Source organism: Haemaphysalis longicornis, unplaced genomic scaffold (genome assembly GCF_048455015.1).
Source record: "Haemaphysalis longicornis isolate Haplotype H1 unplaced genomic scaffold, Haemaphysalis longicornis Haplotype H1 scaffold_9, whole genome shotgun sequence".
Lineage (NCBI taxonomy): Eukaryota > Metazoa > Arthropoda > Arachnida > Ixodida > Ixodidae > Haemaphysalis > Haemaphysalis longicornis.
In genome coordinates, this window is record NW_027526460.1 from 166,001,888 (window position 1) to 166,024,525 (window position 22,638).

Below are 22,638 nucleotides of genomic sequence, written 5' to 3' on the forward strand. Positions count from 1 at the left end.
CCAATGCGAATTCTTCGCAGCGCGAACTGTAGCGCGATCTCCCTTGATCACGGCGCATAGATGATCAAGCACAGGGCGGCGCGCGCCACTCTTCCCTTATCTCGCAGCGCGTCGCCGCCGCCGAGCATGTTTTTGTAAATTGTGTTCGAACCTTCGGCGCAAGTGTCAGCGACGCTACGCCTCGGCGTTGGCGGTGCGAAATGCTTCTCAGGAAGTGACCGCAATATGTATCTCGGGAAGCGACCGCGAACTGCGTCTCAGAATGTGAACGCGTCATCTTCGCGAGCCCGATGGCACGCACTGCTATGGCGTTATCTCGCAACGCTTCACCACCGCCCAGCAGGGCTTACTGCCGTCCCCTCACACTTTCGACATGCGTCACCATGACGGAGCGCCTCCAGTGCTTCGGCATACCGCCATCCCCGTCACACTCCTCATTCGTTTTCTTTCTGCCTTCGGTTATCTTCCGTTCGCCGGGTAAGCCCTCATTCACACAGCCGTCACCTTCTCCGTCACGGCACCGTCACGTCAAAAAACCGCGACGGAGACAAAGAGAGCAGCGTTTGTACTGGAGCTCTCCTACAGAGTAGTGTCGTCTGCTAGTGATCAGTTTAGCCTAGAATTGAGCGTGCTTAATCTGAAAAGCAAAGAAAATGTATTAGATTTTTACGTGTGCTCACTTTCGCTAAATTTATACGTAAAAATTTGTTTTCTGATGGGCTGGTTTACCACGGGCATGGTCCCGTCCTGTTGACGGAACGGAAACGTAGAGCTCGGCTTCCCGACACCGTCGCACCGTTTTTGGCGAGAAATTGCCCGACAAACCGTCGCCCATGACGGAAGACGGTGACGTGACGGTGATGTGAGGGCTAACGCGGCCAACGCCGCAGTTAAACTACAGTAGCGGGCGCTAAAGCGCTGCGCACTGGAAGGCTGTAAGGTCCACGTGAAATCAAAGGTAGGCCGCGGTGGAAAATTCATTCGGCGTTTGCCTTCCTGTTAACTACCCGTGCAACGAACACGCTTTCTGATGGACACTCGAGGCGGCCGTAGTGAGTCTATTCAAATAACACCTAGTGACCTCGATGTCTCTTCCGTTTCACTGCCCTAGTCTGACCAGTTGAAGCACGACGGCGATCGGCTCCCGAACGTCGTAGCTACGTCGCTTCACCTGAGTTCAGCTGTTTGGATTACTCGTGAGGCATGCACGTCCAGCCCAACGTGACAGTTTCCTTGCGTAAAAACGGATTGGTGTCGAAAGGTTGCTCGCTCTGTATAACACACAGCACCGGCCGGCGGCCTTGAGAAAGGTGCCGCCACGCCCCGATTGAGTCCTTGCGCAGCACAGTGGGCGGCGTGGTTGCCTAGTTGAACGAGCGCCGCAGGTCCGCCAAGCGCAGCTCCCGTCCCGTGAGCGGGTCCAGCACGCGCGGGCAGCGCCGGTTGCACTGCGGCCAGGCGCAGCCGTCGACCAGCCGGTGACGGCACAGGTCCTCGTGCAGCCGCCAGCGGTGCTGGGCGTGCGGGCTGCCCGGCCGCTCCTCACGTGGCAGCCGCCGCCTCCGCTCTTCACGGCTCCCGGCCTGGACCGCTGAGCAAACAAAGCATTATGCGACTTCGGATGGGTGAAAACCGTGGCCAGCCGAGCAAACGGTTCGGGCAGCTGCTAACGCAGGAGCGAGGTAACGGCAGGTAACGCTCAGAAATACGATTCCCCAAGCGATGCATACGGAAAAAGTTAGGCTCATATGCTGCACACATTTGTCGCAAAAACACACATTCGTATAGACTAAACGCTGACAATAAAAATGATGGTGGATCGTGACTGACGCACGTATGTCCGTGCAGCGCCACCCATCGCAACCTTTGAACCTTCGCAATGGTGACAATGACAGCGGGCCGAAAACTTACCATCGATGCAGTGCGTACCTGTGTATATATATCTGTCATCTCGTGCACGCAGACAACATTTTGTCCCCACACAAATCCGTACCTAAGTCACGACGCATCCTGCGCCAGCCCCCGGGGATAATCCCTGACGGATTACCTCAGGAGGCCGACCGATTGTCGAGAAGCTGCGCGATAATCAAACTATTCTTGTTGTGACGAGTTGTCTTACGTGACGCGGCATCTTGCAATGCAGTAACTCGCAATTGTCATTCCCGAAAAGCAAGAGCAGTCCTCACGTCTCAATAGACCGCGTTCGCCCTGTAGGATTCTGGTAGCCACCCTTTCGGCCATACATACCTGATAATCGGGAGGAGTATGCGAGCTAGGCAAACGCGGTACCTTACAGTCACTGTTCACAAAACACATGGAATCTGTTGCTACACCTGTTAATGCCATGGCATTTTGGTTTGCAGGCGCGGCACATAAAAAGGCATAAACGGGGGACACGGTGTGAAGCAGCGCCGTAAGCGAATTCTCAGAGGCGGTAAGGAAACGTTCTCCGATGAAGGTGCCGTTCTGGAAAGAATCGTTTCTTTATATTAGGCACATTGGACCGCGATGCCCCTTTTCGGCGAAAATGGCATTTTTGAAGAATTTAAAGGAGACATGAAGAGAAAACACAAGTTTGGTTCATTCAAAAGTTTGCATCGTTAGAATCATACTGACACCACTTTTAACGTAAACTTCGCTGAAATAAGCTTCATAATTAGGAAAAAAGGGAACGCCCATGCGACCCACTAGCTCATTTCCCGCAACAGAACCTATGATGTCATACCGGACAGCTCTGCGATTGGCGGAGGGCGGCAAAAGCAAACGAAAATTAGGCAGAGCATATAAGCTTGCCGAACGAGCTATTTGCGCTTAAATGTAGGGCCCACTCTTTTTAAAGCCCTAAGAATGGTGGGACACACAGTGGAATTTACGAAAGCACACGTAAACATAGAAGTACCGATGGGTATACTGCTGTTGGTACTGCGTGAACTATGTTTGGTTTAGCTGCACAGGACTGCAGGGCTTTTGGGGTTGTTTCAGACGACACTGGCCAATTGACGGAAGTGACGATGTCTTACGTGACGGTATTTGTCGAGCGAGCACCTTCTTTCACGATACGATTGTCTCCATGAACAAAACAAGCCACGTACAAATACGTTCACAAACAAACCAAAGGCAGAGAACGGCTTTCCGTGGTGTGGTGGCGCCGTCTAGGCTCAATAAGGATAAAAAAGGCCCTGTGATGTCATTGCAGACCACGAAAAAGCACGATTTAGCGGGAAGATCAAAATTTTAACCTAAATTACTTAATTTCTCAGTGAATCGGACAAGCGATGGGGGCACTATGAAGCACGAAATCTTTCGAACAACACAAACTTGTGTGTTGTATTCATGGCTCCTTTAAGCCTACTCAGAATTTTGCTAAGAAATTTGTAATCCAATCGCTGGAGCTGTTACAGTGACCGCCGCAATGCCTGCAATCTGAGCAAAGTCGACGTCTTACACAAAACCGCAGCGCGGCTGGACAAAGTTGTTGCAACGGAAAGGGGTCTGAAAGCGTACCTATGACCTATTCGGCACTCGCTCCGACGTCTTGAAGTAATCAGGCGCCTTATCACGATTGCACGTGCGCTGCCCCCCCTGACGCTACGCGGACGTAGTGCCGCCCTCCTTTCCGCTTGTCTGCGTCTGATTGGACGCATTCCTTACCGCTACAGTGGGGCCGTCACACAGACGTGCTGCATGATAAACGTGAGCGAGCTGCACTTCGTTGGGTGCGATGATTGGAACCATAAAAAAAAAACTATTGTTGTTGGTGGTGGTGGTGATGTTTATTGACGGGTGGACCTAGCCTTGCGTGGTACGCCGGCAATTTCTCACCCGATCAGCACCTTTTTCCCGCTATGCGCGGGAATTCACCATGACTCACTGAGGCTTGTGACACGTAAAAATTGCAGGATCAAACGAAAGATGTCCCTCCTCGTGATCCAATGGCCTTCCGGGAAAATTAAATCGTTCAAAGAGGCATGCGGAGCGGCCATCCTTCGCAGTTCTTTAAACAAAGCTAACCGCTCCTCCGCATGCTCTCGGCAGTCCATAATACAATGGCCGATGTCGCCTGTAGCACCACACGTTCCACACAGAGGTGAAGCGATAATGTTCAGCTTATGGAGCCACGCCGGTGTCCGCGCTGAGTTGGTCCGGATGAGGAACAGTAAGGTTGCCTCTGTCCTCTTCATTCCTTTTGTGACACAAAGTCGATGTTGTGGTCGACAAAGAGAGCGGAAATGATCTTGTATGATTGTTTTTAAAATGCGCCGTTCATCTGGAGCCACCTTCAGAAGACGAGTGCACGATGTCGCTTCACGAGCCAACTGGTCCGCAGCCTCGTTTCCAAGCACTCCTACGTGGGAAGGGACCCACTGGAAGCGAACGCAAAATCCGTTTTACTTTATCTGCTGAAGAAGACGCAGGGAGCGTTGGCAAATTTTATCTTCGGGAAATCCAAGCTGCAAGAGTTGTAGGGCCGACTTGGAATCCGTTAGAATTACCGCATGCTGCACCCGAAGCGATTTGATCTTTTTCAAGGCCGCCTCGATCGCTATGCACTCTGCCGTTGTTGATGACATCAACTGGTCAATGCGAGCCGCCCAGGAAACGTTCATGCCGGGAAACACAAAGGCCGCTGCGCTGGTATCGGCTTCTCTGTCAACAGATCCGTCCGTGAACACATGAACACAATCTCTGTACGACCGGTTTAAGTACTCAAGTGCTAACATTCTCGCTTCCGCCACTGGTGTATATCTCTTCGAGCGGATGCCCGGGGTGGTGAGCTGACACTCCAAACTCTCGAAAGACCATGGTGGCTCCAAGCGATCTTGGTTCTTGCGCCGTTGCGGGTAGAGAATGCTGAGAGTGTTGAGCGCTGCGTATATGCGAGATTCCACCCTTAGGCGGAGACGCCTGAGCAAGGCCTTTCCGGCTGCGGACTCTCCCAGCCGGACAAGCTGCAAGAGCAACCGCTGAGACGCCATCAAACGAAGAGGTGGAAAATGGGACTCTTCCAGGACTTTTTTGTTTGCCACCGCCTGGGGAACTCCTAGGGATATCTTAACGCCCTGTCGGTGCAGCGCTTCCAGACAAGCATACTGGGACTCCGAGGCAGACAACACAGGTAGCTGGCAAAGAACCCGATTCAAAATAAGCGCTGAGTGGAGCCTAAGCGTTGAAGATGGGTGACTCCTCCACTTAGATCCAGCAATTCGTCGAAGCACATTTAAGCGGGGAACCATGGACGTGACAAGAGAATCCACGGCCTGCCTCCAGAATAATTTATAGTCGATGGTGACGCCGAGAAACTTCACACGAGTAGCTTGCCGGATTGGCAAGCCACCTAAAGTTAACTTGAGGCGCGTCGCTTTCCGTTTCTTTCCGGGAAACAAAATAAAGCAAGACTTTTCCGCGGAGACTGTTAGTCCCACCGACGAGAGATATGCTTGTACCGTACGAATCACTCCTTGAGCAGTCATAGCCAACCGGCTTGTGTTGATAACCTGAGATCCAGATGCATATGTCGTCGGCATATATTGATAAGTGCACTGACTTGCAGTCCTTTTTTACGGCTAGAGGGAAGCCCGCCATAGCCACATTGAAAACTGTAGGAGACAGAACACTTCCCTGTGGCACACCTCGCGATACACTTCTAGTGCTACTTAAAACGTCCCCTAATCGCACCTGCATAGAGCGACCTATGATGAAAGCGTGCACAAAGCGGAGGAGATTTCCTGTCACGCCCATTTGTGACAGCTTTGTGATGATGCCGCTTTGTACGACATTGTCGTAGGCTTTGGACACGTCAAAAAATAGCGCCAGTGTTGATAGTCTATAGGATCACTGGTGTTCCACATGACTAACAAGATCGAGGACGCTGTCTTGTGCGCATAATCGTTGCCTGAAGCCAGTCATGCATGCCGGAAGCTTTCTCTTACTTTCAAGCCACCACATCAGCCTAGCATTCACCAGCTTTTCCATAAGTTTAGCGACACACGACGTGAGTGAAACGGGCCGATAAGAGGCGATGTCTGCCTGGTCTTTGCTGGGCTTTAGAAGCGGTGCTACCCATGCAAGCTTCCACAAAGCGGGAATATTTCCTGTATCCCATACCTCGTTAAAGTGCAGCAGCAAGTCTTTTTTGCGCTCTAAAGGCAAATTGACAAGCATTTGATTGCTTATCCTATCAGGACCCGCTGCGCACCGTCGGCGCAAACTCATTGTTGCCGTCACGTGGGCTTGGGATTTTGCAATACTTGCCATTCGCATTTTGCCCCAGTTTGTGTAACACCAAACGTGACAGCCATGCGGAGCCATCGGAAAGCTTTTCTTTCGCATTTTCAATATGAATGGTGATTGCTCTCACACGATGTGTGTCACGTTATGCTACAGAGTGGAATTCGTTAACGCATCTCCGCCGTATAACGTTGTACGACACTTCGGTAGTCCAAATGTCGTGGTCACAAACATAAATATGAGCCTAAAGAACGCCAAAGCTCTAAGTCACGGTAATGAAGTAAAGGAGAAGACGTAAAAGAGAAAAGACGATGCTAATAAAAGCACATGATCAATAGCGGTGCTGCCTCCCGCTGTTCCGTAGCAGTGTGCAGCGATCCAGGGGGCTCCGCGTGTCGCACGCGGGTCCATGGTGCTCACAATGCAGGAATACCCGTTCAGCCGGTACACATTACTGCTTTGGCATTCGAAACACACAATACATTCTTAGGTTTCCCAGGAGGTTTAATAGCGGAGCTGCTGTTGCTGGCCGTAACGTCTGCAGCGTCATCAGAAAACCCCGAGTAGTAGTTACTCCCACCGTTAAATGCGTACGTCGACTTGCGCCTCACCTGAGCATCCGGCGTCGTTCAGGCTTGCGCGTGGCACTCGCAAAAAAATGCAAAGAAAACTTTTTATATGCGTGTGCCCCTTAAGAGGGGAGCATAAGGCGACTCGTGCTACAGACGCCCAGTTCGGGAAGTCGGTTGCCGCCGGTCCTAACGCGTTACGACGCGTTCCACTTTGGGAGAAATGTGAAAGCCTGCGGGCGAAACAATTCCTTCGTGCTTAGTCATGCATGACAAGGACGACGATATCGATACTTCTAGCACAGTGGAAGGCGACTGCGGCATATGTAAACACACTATTTCAAACGTAATGCAGTGCGTGGTGCTGTGTCCTTCGGTGCTTTCATCGAGAGAAATCTTCCAGCTTTGCTATTGTTCAAGCGTTACGTGACTTAGTGCAAGCTTCAGCAATATTTTTGGGTACGCTGAGCTGGAAACCAATCTGCTTTCGCCGTATCCACACCACTGTAATTGACCAATGGTCCATAACTTCGTATAGCGCAAAAAACGGGCTAGAAAAAAAAGGGGCGCTTGTGCCCGTCACCTCTCTGAGCTCGTCCGTTTTTTCTCTTTTTTTCTGTTTTTTTTTGCGCTGCACGAAGTTAGGGATCAGCGACACCAATTATCCCAAACCCAGACTCTGCTGAGCTCATGAATTGTGCACTGAAAACTAGATTCAAAAGCGAAGCCATCTATGGCTCAGTGGCACACAGAACGTGGAGAACGCCCTACAGAGAAGCCAACTTCGCTTACACTCAGAATCTTCATCAGACTGTAAAGCAAGTTGGATCAACGTCGTCACCAAAGCCCAGCGGCGACGGCAGCGAAAGGTAGGCAGTGGAGCTGGTTCAGCGGCTGTTCCGCCAGCAACTCAGGCTCTCCCGCTCATGCGAAAAACCACTCCCCGGCCCAACCCACTTCCAAGAGATGACTTTAAGCTAGTGCTTCGCCCACAAGATGGCCTCAAGCTCGGGAACGTGGAAAATGCAGAAATGTCGCTATCTCTGCTCAGCGCAATTAAGTTCAGGTGGCGCCAGGCCTATATTAGGGTGCTCCTCGACACCACGCAGAACATCGCAACTATAAGCACGCCATCGGCAGAAGCAGCCAAAGCCTTGAGCCACATCACCCAAATCAAGATTGGGAATTCCACTCATGTTGTCACTCTCTACGGACTGCCGCCAAACGATTCCGCCAAGGGTATAATTCGAGGGGTGCCGTTGCGTTTCACCGAAGCAGGGATTCTAGCCAACATGAACCAAACTCAGTTCGAAGTCTACGCTTGTCGCCGACTTGGCCAATCTTCGATCATCGTTCTCACTTTCGCCGGAATCAGGGTCCCATACTACGTCACACTGTACGGGGCAGAATATCCCTGCTCCCTGTACAAGAAAACTCTCCCCCTTTGCACCCAATGCCACGAGTCCGGTCATCGATCCACGGCCTGCCCACAACCAACTGTGAACGTCTGCCACCAGTGCGGCTTCCGGGATCCCCAGGTGGGTCACGCGTGCGAGCCCAAGTGCACCCTGTGCGACGGCTCCCCCCTGACAGCGGCCAAGGGCTGCCCAAGCGGTTCAGAAAAGGGAGTTGGGGAAATGTCGAGCGGAGGTGCGGGCTTTCAGGAAGGACCTGTACGAGCAGAGGGGACGGCCACGCGACCGGTCCGCCGCCCCGGACAGGAGAAGGCGCGGGAGCAGCTCGGGTTCCCAGTCCAGATCCATGTCAAGGAACAGGGCATCCTGCTCGAGCACGACGAATAAACAGGTGAGCTGGGCAGATGTAGCGTATCCTACTTCTCCCCCTTCCCCAGAATCATTCCGCATCGACCAAAACACAGGCTCTCGCACAGGGTGCCAGGAATGCGCACAACTTCGATCGCTACTCGAGCACCAACGCGCACAGATTGCAGAACAGCACGCACTCATAGCCACTCTCCAAGCCCGCCTAGAAGCAGTCGAACTAGCTCAATCCACCAACGCAACCGAAAAGCGCAAGAAGCCGAATAGACTAGACAAACAGCATGACGCGTCAATGGACACAACCCTCCCACCACCTCCAAACCAACGTGGAACCCCACAGCCACCGAAACCAGCCGAACGTGGTACGAAGAACAAACGACACAACCTCCGTGGTTCCAAACATCTATGATCAACTTCGCCAAATCTCTCGCCGATGACATGAACGCCCAATTTAATGCGCTCGGACAGGACATACAAGCTATCAAACAAGGCCTAAACAATGTCGGGCAGGAAGTGCAGAACCACGTAGCTCGCATCGAATGGCTGGAAGCTGACTTTGCACGCGCCGAACGAGTCGATAATTTCCCCGCTGTTCAGCAGGAAGTCCATGCCTAGAATTAGGTCTCTCGAACACTCCGGAAACACAATGAATGCATTGACAAAGGTGAAGCCGTGAATCTTGATTCGGGCAGTGCACCTACCGACGGGAGTAATCAAGTGGCTTCCAGCTGTACTAATCTGAAGGCCAGTCCAGGGGGTCAGAACTTTCTTTAAACTAGCGGCGAGTGTTTCCCTTATAACAAATGGCCCGCACCAGTGTCAGGCAAGGCAGTCGTCTCGCGGCCGTCGATGTCCACACGTACGTCGCACGACACCGGTTCGGCGTAACAGCGACTGAGACTAGGCGGCCCATTTTCTTGTCGTCGTCGTGATCGGGAAGCCACTGCCCTCAGTTTCCCCGGTCCTCGGGGCTACCAGGGCGACAGTTGGTAGAACCTGGCGCGACACGTGGACTCAGGGATCTGCGTCGGGTGGGAGTAGACTATGACCGAGATTAGGGCGTAAGGAAGGAAACATGTTCTGACGTCCGGCGGTGTACTGCTCGATCTCCCGTGGTCGCTCTCCGTATCTTGGGCGCGGTGCGTTCGGCGCAAATCCCCGTAATCCAGCCCGACGGCATCAACAGGTGCGGTAGACGTGCCCTGCTTCCCCACAGTGGAAGCAAAGAGGCCTTAGGTCAGGGGTACGCCATACGTCGCTCTTCCGAGGTGTTACATCTATCTGGTAGGGTACGTCGCGGGGTCCCAAATTTACCTTCGGCTGCGGCGAGACGGGGACGATTGCGGGAGGACAGCAGTAGGTAGGGTTACTCAAGGTAGCTGCGTACGAAATGCTTGGCTGTTTTCGCGCTATGTCGGCTCTCTCCGATGTCCTCACTGCTTGGCTGAGTTGTTCCCTGGCAATTTCGGCGGTGGACACCGAAGCAGGTGGCACGTTCCCCAGTTGAAGGCGGTGGAGCTCCTCACGATCTCGCGGAGCCGAGGGATTTCGAGCTGAGCTACGTTTGACACGGTGGCTCCTTCGCTGTGGTACTGCCGGACCCTTTGCCGAAGCGCCCTCTTGATCGCCATAGCCTCGTTAATAAATTCGGAAACAGTTAATGGCGGATTCTGTACTATACCGGCGAAGATTTCTTCCTTGACTCCTGGATGAGGTGCCGCACCTTCTTGTCCTCAGCCATGGCGGGCGGGGTCTACCCGCCTGAACAGACTAGACATGTCTTCGGCGTACATCGTGATGCTCTCATCAGGACGCTGACTCCTGGCTTGAAGCGCAGCCTCCGCCTTTGCGGCCACCGCTGACGTAAGCCGCGAGTAGCCGACGGCGAAACTCCTCCCAGGACGTCATCTTGGCCTCGTGCTTCTCGAACCACGTTCGTGCGCCTTCCTCCAGAGCGTAGTATACATTACGTAGATTGCGCTCCTCATTCCATTCGTTGAACGCGGCGACGCGCTCGAACTGGTCTAGCCAGTCCTCCACATCTTCAAAGCTCTCCCCGTAGAAGATCTTTGGCGTACGTGGCTGATGAACCACGTACTGAAGGGAAGTGGTAGGTGCAAGAGGCGCGTCCACGACGCCGGTGTTTCGCCCAACATCCTCGGATTACGTTCAGCCAAGGGCCCGCAATCCGCAGCCAATCCGCGTAGCCGCCGGCTGATCCTCTCGTGAACTGGCGTAATTTCGATACCTGGCGGCCTTGTAGGCATCCTGGTAGGACCGGGTATCATGTACGCCGCACCTACACCAAAATGTTACTTTACGTGGCGGCAGGGCAATGACGAGGCAAACCAACGGCGATGGTGAAGTTATGTATTTACAAGATGTTGCCTCAGAGCGATGCGATCTATTTACAAGCGGCCAATATCGCTCGAGCAACGAGCCCGTGCCATCTACTGTTTCGTTGTCGTCAGCGATGGAGGTATGCGCCAGCGTGCACTTGTGCTTTCCGTAACAGTATCAAGAAGAAGAAAGGGGAGCAGTGCGTCAGTAAGACATCGGTATTACTGCGTACAAGTGAATTGCGTTTTTTGGAAGCTGCTATCTGATTGCAGCTGTCTCACCAGCGTTTTGAACTAGATAGCGTTATCAGGCGCATTTTTCGATTTCCCTGTGGCTCCCAGCCGTGCTCATAAGGCGTCCACGGAAATACGTCACCGGCGCAACCCGGAAGCTACGACTGAGGAGGCTAGATTCGAGGGCTCCGCTGAATCTGTAATGTCGCGCAGCGGCAACTGAGCTGCGGAAAGGAGGACAGTGATATTACGGCGGAGACGAAAGGAAGGAGACGAGTTTTCAGCAGGTGACGCGCCTGCGCAGTGATGTTCGTTCTATGCCCAGTCGGCAGTAATATGCTTGCCAGACACGGGCTCCGGCCGTGCCCGCAACTTCCTCCATCACACCAAAGGGTGTTTCCACCAGAAGATAAAAAAATGCAAGTTTTCGATAATTCGTGCGCCGAAGCAACATGCTGGCTGCGACGCCGAAGTGGAAGTCTGCGGAATAATTTAGACCGTCTTAGGATCCTCAACAGGCGCCAAAATCTATTAACAGGCATTCTTGACTTCTGCTTCCACCAAGAAAACGGCTACTGCGGCCGGGAATCGAACCCGCGTCCGTCCTATTGGACAGCAGCGCAACGCCTTAGCAACCGTGCTACAGCGGCGTATTTTCCACCGAAACCTATGTCCGCACAATAGACTTTCATACTAATATATGCTAGAGGGAAATCTCTCGCTGCAGTCGGGGGTCGCCGTGGGCGGCACCATATCCGCTAGCGACGTTCCTCGCCTACTTGGCTTAGCGAGCCATATGGCTTTTTGTTGTCTCGAAGCCAAAATCAACCAAAAAGGGTAACATTTTTTCTTGTTCATCGTCCATGAAGCTTCTGCATAATTACTGACAAATTATTCTTTTGGACGTTCAATTTTATAATAGCAAAGCAATTTTTATGAATATTCTACAGTAATAGTGTCGGTTTTTTCCCGCCAGAGCCAACTTTTCAGCCTGTTCATGAGCCATGCCAAGGACAAGCGGAACGTACCTGCACGGTACATGACGGAACGCTCGCTGAAGCGCGGGCTGCCCTAGACAGTGGCGCCGGATTTCTCTCTAGTGAATATTAGTATGAAACTCTATGCCGAACTAAAACAGGGTGAAAATGACTAAAGTCAGTCTCTCAGAAAACAAGGACGGCGTAGATTTTAAGCAGAAAAGAACTAAAATAAAGCCCACAATATAGCGAATAATAGCATAAGTTTTCAAAATAATTTTAACTGTTCCCACGATTCTGTCTGCTCCAAGCTCGGTTTGGCAAACGACAGATGGCGCCACGAGGCCTAGTTAAAAATCACTGTAAAAAGGGGTACGGATGGCCTGCCAGACAACAGCCACCCAAGAATGTTCGGCGTGGCTCCAGAGACATCCGTCACACACGATCAGTGGGTGACGCATTCATCAAATCATCATCACACTCACGAAAAAAAAAGAACATCTTTAAGCAATTGCCTGCAAAATAAAAAGCGCAACCAAGAGAAGACAAAGAAAAACACAAGAAGAAATGATAACACTCCTGCAACCTCAGATCATGAGCCGGACTACAGTACCCCAAATTTACCAGCACAGAATAAAGTGAAAGGAACACCATCATCAGGACAGCATAAACCTCGCAATTTTCACCGTGAGACGAACTAACAACGGTTGGGCCACCACGGTAACAGAATCCACATGCCTACACCAGTCTAGAAGAAAAGGAAGGGCATTAACTCGATGAAGGAAAGGAATAACAATATTCGGAGCAAAGAATGGACTCGGGAAGCGCAGGACAGGAGCGGGTGGAAGTCAATGTAAGAGGCTTTCCCGGTGCAGTCGTCCTAAATGGGATTTGTGAAAGTGACGATGAATATGTCGTCGACTTGTGTGTTCCTAACGTATTTCGAGAAATCAGATAAACCACTCTCCTCGCACGAAGAGACCGGTTGGAAAAACAAAATCGGGAGGGGCCAAAATATGGATTCAGTCTTACACGAGAAGAGGTGATATGTTAGTATCAAGTTCAGGGGAAGTTTCGCAATCATGAGATATACACCGACTCTGGGATGAACGAAAGCACGAGGCCACAAACTGTCGTAGTTGACTAGTCTTGGAATCTTTTTCACTGCATGTCCTTCGTACAAGCAAAAACAAAGAAACCGAAGTTGGAGACATGCTCTCGGCAATCAGATTAACGGAAGTATCGAAGAGAACCGTAAACATCATTATATACATATTTCCCTTGTTATAACGAGGTGTCAACGCCGAAGAATCAGAAACTCCGCGGAGGAAGAACCAACACAAGTACCTGCGAAAGTATGCGCCCTGAGGTGTTGGGTGCTGTTTTTAGTTGCCATTTTGATTCCCCTATCCTCATTCCCATGTGTAGTGTAGCCAACCGGACAGGTGTCTGGTTACACTCCCTGCCTTTAACACTTAAACCTCTGCTAAAATCGAGGAAACATAAACCCTCTTGCTCGCAACATAGTCATATGCAAGGGTATAATCAGGCGAGATAAACTTGAACATAACATATTCCACTGCTTCAAAAAATGAAAGGCAGCTTTGACCAGCCCGTTACCTCAAGATCAGCGTGAGATGATTGGCAGGGCAAGGGAAGATTCTGCTGCAGCAGGCGCCCTAGACTTCATATTCCACCATTGCGCAACCTGCCATCTCTTTACAACGTTTTCCCAAACACTAACTATTTCTTCATGAACAAAGATCTTCTCTCTCTCTCTCTCTCTCTCTCTCTCTCTCTCTCTCACTTGCTCTTCGCAAAAAGCACAATTGTTCGGCTCGCCCTATATATTGCAGAATTAACATTTTCAAACGCTGACACTGACCCCTCCTGCTCAAACTGACCTATACCTCTCCTCCGCAACCTTTCGCGCTCAAATGTTAAGTAACAGAAGCGCAGAGAGCTTTTGTCTTTCCTTGGCCACGGCTATTTAAAACCCTCGTTGCTAGTCTTTTTCTTTCCGATCGTGAAGCCTAAGTCAGAAATGCAGCAGTGCGTACGAAAACGATCCGTAGAAGTGGAAGTATCGCTGTCGCACTTTACATCTTAGGATACAAGCGTAGATGTGTGCAACTTTTTTTGTGGTGTTCTTGTGCGCATGCTCTAGGGAATATTTTGTGTATTTATGTGAGACGATGCCTCCAATGAAACTAGTTGCGAGTGAGAGCTTGTGTTTGTCGTCTTTCTGTTGTCCTCGTTGAATCGCGCTCTAGAATTTACCAGATATGCACCAACTTGCTGAGGTGCTTTGTACTGCTTTTGTACTTACAATTCCGAATTCGTTTTTTTCTGATCGCCTTCCTCATTTTCTCTCCTTTAACACATACAGCTGTTTTCAGCTGACATTTTGATTCCCCTATCCTCATTCCCATGTGCAGTGTAGCCAACCGGACAGGTCTCTGGTTACACTTCCTGCCTTTCCACCACTATTCTTGTCTCTCGCTCATTCACGCCGATGCAAAGACCATCGTCAACCCGCCTACTGCAATGGAAAGTGCTCACGGTAACTTTTAGTGACTCGGCAATTAGTTATTGACAGGCATGCAAAGTGTTCGTACAAACATCTTATACACTCTGGCGAAAACACTGTGGCGATAACTTTGTGAGTGCTCCATGAGTTCAAACATGACGAGAATTCACGGTCAACGGTCGAATAGTTAGCATCTATTTAAAACTATGTGTTGCGGTCTTGATACTCCCTTGTCTACGGTATTCCCTCGCACCCCTGTTCCGTTAATTTCATGCGGGGAACTTACGTTCGAGTTGCCAGGCCCCCTCACGTGGGCCCCTCCGGCCACACTTTTTGCGCCGCCGTTTCAACTGGCGGCGCCTGGGCTCGGTCCTCTGTGCCCCACCGCCAGTCCCAGACGTGTCCGCGAACATCCTGTGCAGAAATTTTGAACACTGTGAGGACAGGAGTTCATTGCCGAATATGAGTAAAAAAGAATGCACGCTGTTTCACTTCTGCATCGCTTTGTTGTACATACGCACCTCAGCGGCCTTTAAAAAGGCGTGATTATAAAAGAATCGCGGACATAGAAGTTTCAAAGAAGAGTATCTCATGGTCATAGAGCTGACTTCCAACTCAATGTTTTTTATTATATGCCCAGCCATAGCAAGCTGAGAAAAGAATGACTAAAGCAACAAAAGAAAAATTTGCGTTATAAACAAAATGCTAGTTATCTCAGAGAGCGGCACACGCGGTGCTTTTGACAGCTTCTTGATGGCCATTGCCTGGAGCCTTGCTGACGCCACACAGAAATCATTTCTACCCGGATGGCCAAACGTCCCTGGCGTCAATAATGACTCGTGTAGCCTGATTCTCGCGATTCCCTATGGCTTTCCTATTGTAAACCATCCCAGAACCCAGTTTACGGTAAGAGGATAGGTGCCCTGGTACTCGACACTTCACATAGTTTTTATGCTTGACACCAATTTTAGTGCCCAACATTTCTTTCCCTGCACACCTCACAGCCGGAACCCTGTAATGCACTACATTGCGGAGGAATGAATGATTGGTAAAGTTCCCCCATTTCTTCGTTACAACACGCTAAATAGAGATGATTAGTTGAACGACATTGCAAAAAAAAATAATGCGAAAATAACATAACACCGTAATTCTGAAGGCTGCTGCCATCCTTGTGAGGAACCAGTAGTGGAACGAGATAAACACATGCATGAGTGTAATAGCTTATGTTTGATGTGAGATAGTCGTTGTATCTAACGAAATTGCACATTTTAGTGACAGGTGAAATACGCACCAGGCGGCAAAAGTAACCGCTGAAGAATTCAGGGCTTTTTATAGATCAGAATAGCCACTAGTCATTCATTACTACTTCAGTTGTACCATCGAAATTTTCTAGGGCCCTTGTTCTGACTGTGTGCCGCAATAATGCCGTGAGCTATACCTTCTGGTGTGTTTATTAACACGATGGCGTTATTACGCTCATTTCTCGGGCTTTCCGTGCTGCTAGCCGTCCGCTGTCAGCCGTGCTCATCAAGCATCCGCTCCGCAGAAACACGTCATCGATGCTAATAGAAAACTACCGCTGAGGCACTCAGATAAACACGCGTAAATACTAACCCAATCCGGCCGAACGCTAAGCACACCGGGAAGTTCGCATTGGGGCCGTGGACGTACACGTCCAAACCTCCCGCCAGCACAACGTGCGTGTAATCAGTGAGGGCATGAAACCTACATCTGCGCGTGCTCCCCCCCTCCCTGCACTCCCAACTCGTGCGTGATAAACCGGCAACAGCTTATGTGCACGGGTTTAGAAGTGAAAGGCACCGCCAATCTTGTCGCTCTGAAAGCGCTTCAAGCCGAATAAGAATATTGGCTCACGTCGAAGTTGCTGTTCATCCGGGAGGAATTCTTCGCTACTCGGCAAGCTGAAACTTGCGGTGGAAACGGCGGCGGAAGCGGCTTTCTGCTGTTTTCGCACCCATTCACGCTTCTGTTCCGGCAGACGCTTCTTCGATTGCCGCTGTTCTTCCTCCGAGCGAACGGCACGCGTCTGTCCGTAGGAAGTTAGAACCTGGAAGGACTAGAGATTTATTCTAGCGGACAAACATGTGGCTGTCCGGTACCGTCCACGTCGTAGGCGTCTCACTTTGTGCGTAACACACCAACCAAAACTTCAACCGCTCGACCTTTGGGGACAGCTGACAGGTCCCATTGAGCTGCGAGATTTCCAGGTTTAAATTTCCCGCCAGCACAACGCGCTTGTCATCGGTAGCGGCATGAAGACCAGCTGTGAATGCCATAGAGTTTCATAGTAATATATACTAGAGGGAAATCTGGCGCCACTGTCTGGGGGAGCCGCGCTTCGCCGAGCATTCCGCCATGTACCGGGCAGACACGCTCCACTTGTCCTTGCCATGACCCAAGAACAAGCTGAAAAGTTTGCTCTGGCTGCAAAAAAGCAACAATATTACTGTTGAAGGTTCATCAAAATTGCTTTGCTATTATAAAATTGAACCTCCAAAAGAATAATTTGTCAGCAATTTTGTAGAAGCTTCATGCACGATGAACAAGAAAAAAATGTTACCCTTTTTTGTTGATTTGGCTTCGAGACAAAAAAGAAGCCGTATGGCTAGCTAAGCCAAGTAGGCGAGGAACGTCGCTAGCGGATATGGTGCCGCCCACGGCGGCCCCCGACTGCAGCGAGAGATTTCCCTCTAGCATATATTAGTATGACACTCTATGGTACATGCCCGCCCCCCTGCTTCCACCCGAAAACCAGTGCGCGCATAAACCTGCAACCGGTGATGGGCCCGTGCTTATGCGCGAAATACACGCGCTTTGGAAAACCTTTCATGCTGAAAAAGAATTATGGGCTCACGTCGGCATTCAAAGCGGGCAAGTTCCTCTGGTGACGCCTGATAAGGGCGCTAACGCCGTTATCAGCCCAATGCGGAGCTTGTGAAAGAAGCATCGGTGGTGTCGAGAGGAATAACAGTTGTTGTGAAAGCAGTGTCGGCAGTGGCGATGAGGAGTGCCGCAGCGGCACCGATAAATCGGCTTCACCGGAGTGAAAACTCGGGGGGGGGGGGGGAAGGGGGGGGGGTTAGACATATACGGCTTCGCAGTAAAAGGAAATACAGCGTATTTTTGCCGGAATGGTTGTGCCTACTATCCTTCAGGGCAAGCTGGTAGTTCATTACAGACTCTTATTTTATTAATTTTACCATTATTTCAAATAATAGGTTGTTTGAAGAGCTTGGAAATGTTTTTAAGCGTCCCTATGAAAACGCTGCCTTTGTGGTGAACCGGTACACCGACGATTAGCTACAGTAAACAAAACTTGTTGGTGAGCAAGTTTGTTCATACTTGAAAAATGAAAACGCCTCCTTAAATGTCTCCTTAGGACGGATACAGGCGCCCGAATCTGTGGTATCTTGTCTTCGTCGAAGTACGTTTGGTTTCACCCGCCGCGGTGGCTCAGTGGCTAAGGCGTTGCGCTGCCGAGCACGAGGTCGTGGGTTCGGTTCCCGGGCGCGGCGGCCGCTTTTCTGATGGAGGCGAAAAGCAACAACGCCCGTGTGTTCGAGATTTCGGCACACGTTAAAGATCCACAGATGGTCAGAATTAATCCGGAGCCCTCCACTACGCCGCGCCTCATCGCCTGCGTTGCGTCAGCGCGTTAAACCTGACAATCAAAAATCGACGTTTGGTTTCTTTTTTACGGCGAAGCAGTATTTTCTAAACCCCTCCCAGTTTTCAGTCATGTGTAGCCAATTTACTCGCCACCGCTGCGGCGCTCCTCCTCGCCACTGCCGAGACCGCTTTCACAACTCTTATTCGCGCCGCCACCACCAATTTCTTTTTCACAAGAAAGCAGCTGATAACGGCGGTAGCACCCTTATCAGACGTTACCAGACGTTACCGCCTTTGAACCTCAGCATGAGCCGATAATTTTTCAGCATGAAAGGCCTTCCGCGCGATGTTTTTGCCCGTGTATTTTACACTACGCTTCACGCCAAGCACGCGCCCAGCGCCGGTTGCCGGGATATGCGTGCACTGGTTGGGGTGGAAAAAGGGGAGCGTGCATGCACAGCTAGTCATCATGCCGCTACTGATGACATTCGCATTGTGCTGTGGGGAAGTTCAAACCTGGAAGTCTCGTGGCTCCTTGTGACCTCTACTCAATGGTCGAGTGGTTTCGGTGGAGTGTTGTACAGACAGTGAGATGCCTACGACGGAGACGGAAACGGACAGCCAAATGTTTGCCCACTAGAATAAATCTCGGGTCCTTCCAGGTTTTCACTCCCTACAGACCAACGCGTGCCGTTCAGGTGGAGGAAGAACAGCGGGAATCGAAGGATCACGGGCCGGAACAGAAGCGCGAATGGGTGCGAAAATAGCAGAGAGCCGCTGCCGCCGCCGTTTCCACGGTACGTTCCAGCTCGCCGAATAGCAGGCAATCTCTTCCGGATGAACAGCAACGTCGACGTGAGCCAATATTTCTTGTCCAGCTTGAAGGGCTATCAGAGGGACAATTTTGGCGGTGCCTTTCACTTCTAAGCACGCGCAAATACCTGATTGCTGGTTTATCAGGCACGCGTTGGGAGTGGAGGGAAGGGGGGGGGGGGGCGAGGGCGAGGGTGTGCACGCGCAGATTATAGGTTTCATGGCCTCACTGATGACATGTCTGTCGTGCTGGCAGGAGGTTTAAACGTGTACGTCCACCGCCTCAATGCGAACTTTCCGGGGTCCTCAGTAGTCCAGCGGACTAAGTGTGTGTTACGGAGACACTAAGATGCCTACGACTCGGGAGGGAAACAGACAGCTCCATGCTTGTCCACTAAAATAAATTTAGGTGCTTCAAAATATTATTGAGCTAAATGCTAATTGCTTAATCGCAAATTGATTGATTGTTTGATTGTAGGGTTTAACGCGCCGACGCAACGCAGGCGATGAGGCCTGCCGTAGTGGAGGGCTCCAGATTAATTTTGACCACCTTGGGCATCTTTAATGAGCGCTAAAATCTCGTACGCACGAGCGTTTTTGCTTTTAGTCTCCATCAGAAAAGCGGCCTCCGCGGCCGGGAATCGAACCCGCGTCCTCGTGCTCAGCAGCTCAATCGCAAATTACGAACAAACGTGTTTTGTTTCGTGCACTTTGTGTACTGCGTCCAGGTTCACAGCTCATCCTTGTTCACAGAGTGGAAGGGCACTAATTTTTTTTTTGTCAAAGTTTAATAATGGAACAATAATGCGCGTTGGACGCTCGCCAAGTTCCAAAAAAATTCCCCGCATTTCCCCGAGGGGAAGAATGTGAAAGTGCGAATGCACGAGTTGAATTTGCGCGGTTCGGTAATGTTCGCGAAAGAGAGATCACACACACACACACACAACTACAAAGAAAGAAAGATGCATTTATTCACAGACACCTATTTGTGTTGTCGTTGTACTTGATTGCTAGAGCTGATCTCAGCTTTGAAATTTCGTGTCAGTACTCCTTTAAGCGGGTGCATTAGCCCTTCTCACGCCCGATTCCTGGCCAATCCCCCACGTGGGTATGTGCCATGTCAGCGGCCAGGCAGCGCGCGCCCATCTCCCCCCGTTGCCAAGGAAGACGAGGAGATTCCTGGCCAATCCCCCACGTGGGTATGCTATGCGGACATCGCCGGTGGACGCAGGTTCAGGGTCGCTTAAGAAGTGCATTCGCACTTAATAAATTAATTTGTCAACACATTTGACAGCGTACTTCATGATATAGCGACAAACAAAAGAAAAGCCGTGCTGTGTTGGGACATGAACGTCGACCGACTTGGAAAATGTAGCATAGCGTATAAAAGAATGTTGGAATCCTACGGTTTCGCTAACACCATTAAGTATGCAACAGGTGTGGGTGACAGATCCAGTACATCCATAGGTCACCTCTTTCTAGGGCGCGTTTTCTCTACATCCCCGACCCCTAGCAGATACGCAAGTAGGCGATTGCAAACGCCGACAAAACTCTCTTCTTCTTCAATAAAAAGCCTACTCTCTCTCATATCACATTCTGTGCAACTTCTTCGCATCACGCTGTCTTTAAGGCGTTATCGAGACTGATAAAACAGACTATTACTATACCTTCCCATGTGCCCCATCCGTCAGCGACCGAGCTAAGCCACTTTATCTGCGAACACAAGTGGATGATCAGTCCCGGCACGAAGGCTTGTGCACAGCAAGGAGTGATATTCTACGTGCCACTAAAGTTAGCAATACACATGACGGTTTCTTACATACAGTAGACAAACGCATAAAAACGACTCGTGCACGCCCAAGAAAAGAATACAAAAACCCGATGCGTCCTTGGGCATCATTCAGTGTACTTGCACTTGTGCGCACAAACAATTACTGGTATTGAAAACACAAACAAAATAAAGAGAACACATTATCGAAAGCAGCATAAAAACCTAAGAAACAATGTCGTCGCCCTCCTACGCCACAGTAAAAAGCAGTAATATACCCGCATAATTTTAGCCAATCACAGAAATGCAAGAAAGCTTTGGGAAATAATAACCCTGTCATAAAAAAAACACACACACATACGCGTAATCTTCCTGACACCGCTTTGTATGGCCCACCCCAAATGCAGCTCGCCAACTGCTTCAACGAATATTTCAGAAACATCGGCCGCAATCTAGCATTGCGTTTACCTTCTCTAGCCAATTTTAGACTGCCATGATCAATCGGAACTGTTAACTCGTTTGCTTTAATTGATATCACTGCGGCTAAGATAACCTCAACCATACATTATTGCCGACGGGAAAAGCAGCGGGATAAGGTATAATTACAGTAATAATGCTTTTCATTTGCTCTTCAATATTATTCAATTTTGTTTATTTAAATTTTGCGATATTATTCAATTTTTAAAAAATTTGGCTTTCGCAATTATCTCGCTATTCAATTTTGCGAAAGCCTGGTAGGAGCCTGCGGCTTCTATTAGGCTTTATTTTATTTTTTATTTATTTATTCAATACTGCAGGCTTGACAGCCCAAGCAGGAGTGGACAAGAAACTACAAAATACAAGAATACTTGAGTCACAATTGCAAGGAACAATACAAGGTATAAAGATAAAAACAAAACAAAAAAAACATACAGGAAAGAACAATGCATTTAACAAGGGTAAGGCATCAGCTCAGCACAGTGGCATTTGGGCTAAAATAAGCTTCGAGGGATTCAACAGTAGAAAGTGCAGAAACGGGTAACGAATTCCATTCTTCAATAGTTCGGGGGAAAAATGAAAATTTCAAAATGTTAGTCCTAGCAAAAAATGGGGTTAGAGATTTGTCATGGGTGTGACGGGATCTGGTTGAGAGTGGATTCACATACAAACTTTTATTTATTTATTTATTTATTCAGGGACCCCTAAAGGCCCTCCGCAGGAGGGTATTACATAGGGGGGAGCATGCGCATACATCGAACATAACATGAATGGGTGCTAACAGTATGATAAATTACAAACGTAGAAAAAAAATACAAGCAATAAGAATTTTAAAACACATAACTACAAAAAACATATAACTACAAGGCAAGCACAGCAAAAAATAAAAAAGGTCAATGCAAGCAAGTACAGAATTAGGTCACTTCATTTTTTAAAAAGTCTTGAAATTTTGTTAGGTTAGCTTCTGTGGCAATGTGCTGTGGTAGGTTATTCCAGTCTATTATTGTGCGCGGAATGAATGAGTTTGCGAACGTAAATGAATGGCAAGTGATGCGCTTAACTTTACAAGAATGATCGCGCCGTGGAAATGTAACAGTGGGTGAGTGAAAAAAATCGTCACGAAGGCGCTCATGATGATACAGTTTATGAAAAAGTGTTAGGCGAGCATGCCGGCGGCGAAGTGATAATGAAGCCAACTCGGCGCGATTTTTCAGCGCTGTGACGCTTGCGTATGGGGAATAATCAGAAAAAATAAAACGAACATCACGGTTTTGCAGGGATTCAATATCACG

The 22,638-nt window shown here is 49.8% G+C and overlaps 1 protein-coding gene across 1 annotated transcript in view; it reads right to left on the bottom strand.

Annotated features, from left to right (window-relative positions):
* Notum (palmitoleoyl-protein carboxylesterase notum) overlaps positions 1 to 22,638 on the bottom strand; it is a 177,675-nt gene continuing 155,037 nt past the window's right edge. The window contains exons 11-12 of the mRNA XM_077683346.1: positions 14,945 to 15,072; positions 1 to 1,591 (exon numbers count right to left, since the gene is read on the bottom strand). Of these exons, the coding sequence (XP_077539472.1) occupies positions 1,365 to 1,591; positions 14,945 to 15,072 (355 nt within the window). The 3' untranslated portion in view covers positions 1 to 1,364. The remainder of the gene's footprint in view (positions 1,592 to 14,944; positions 15,073 to 22,638) is intronic.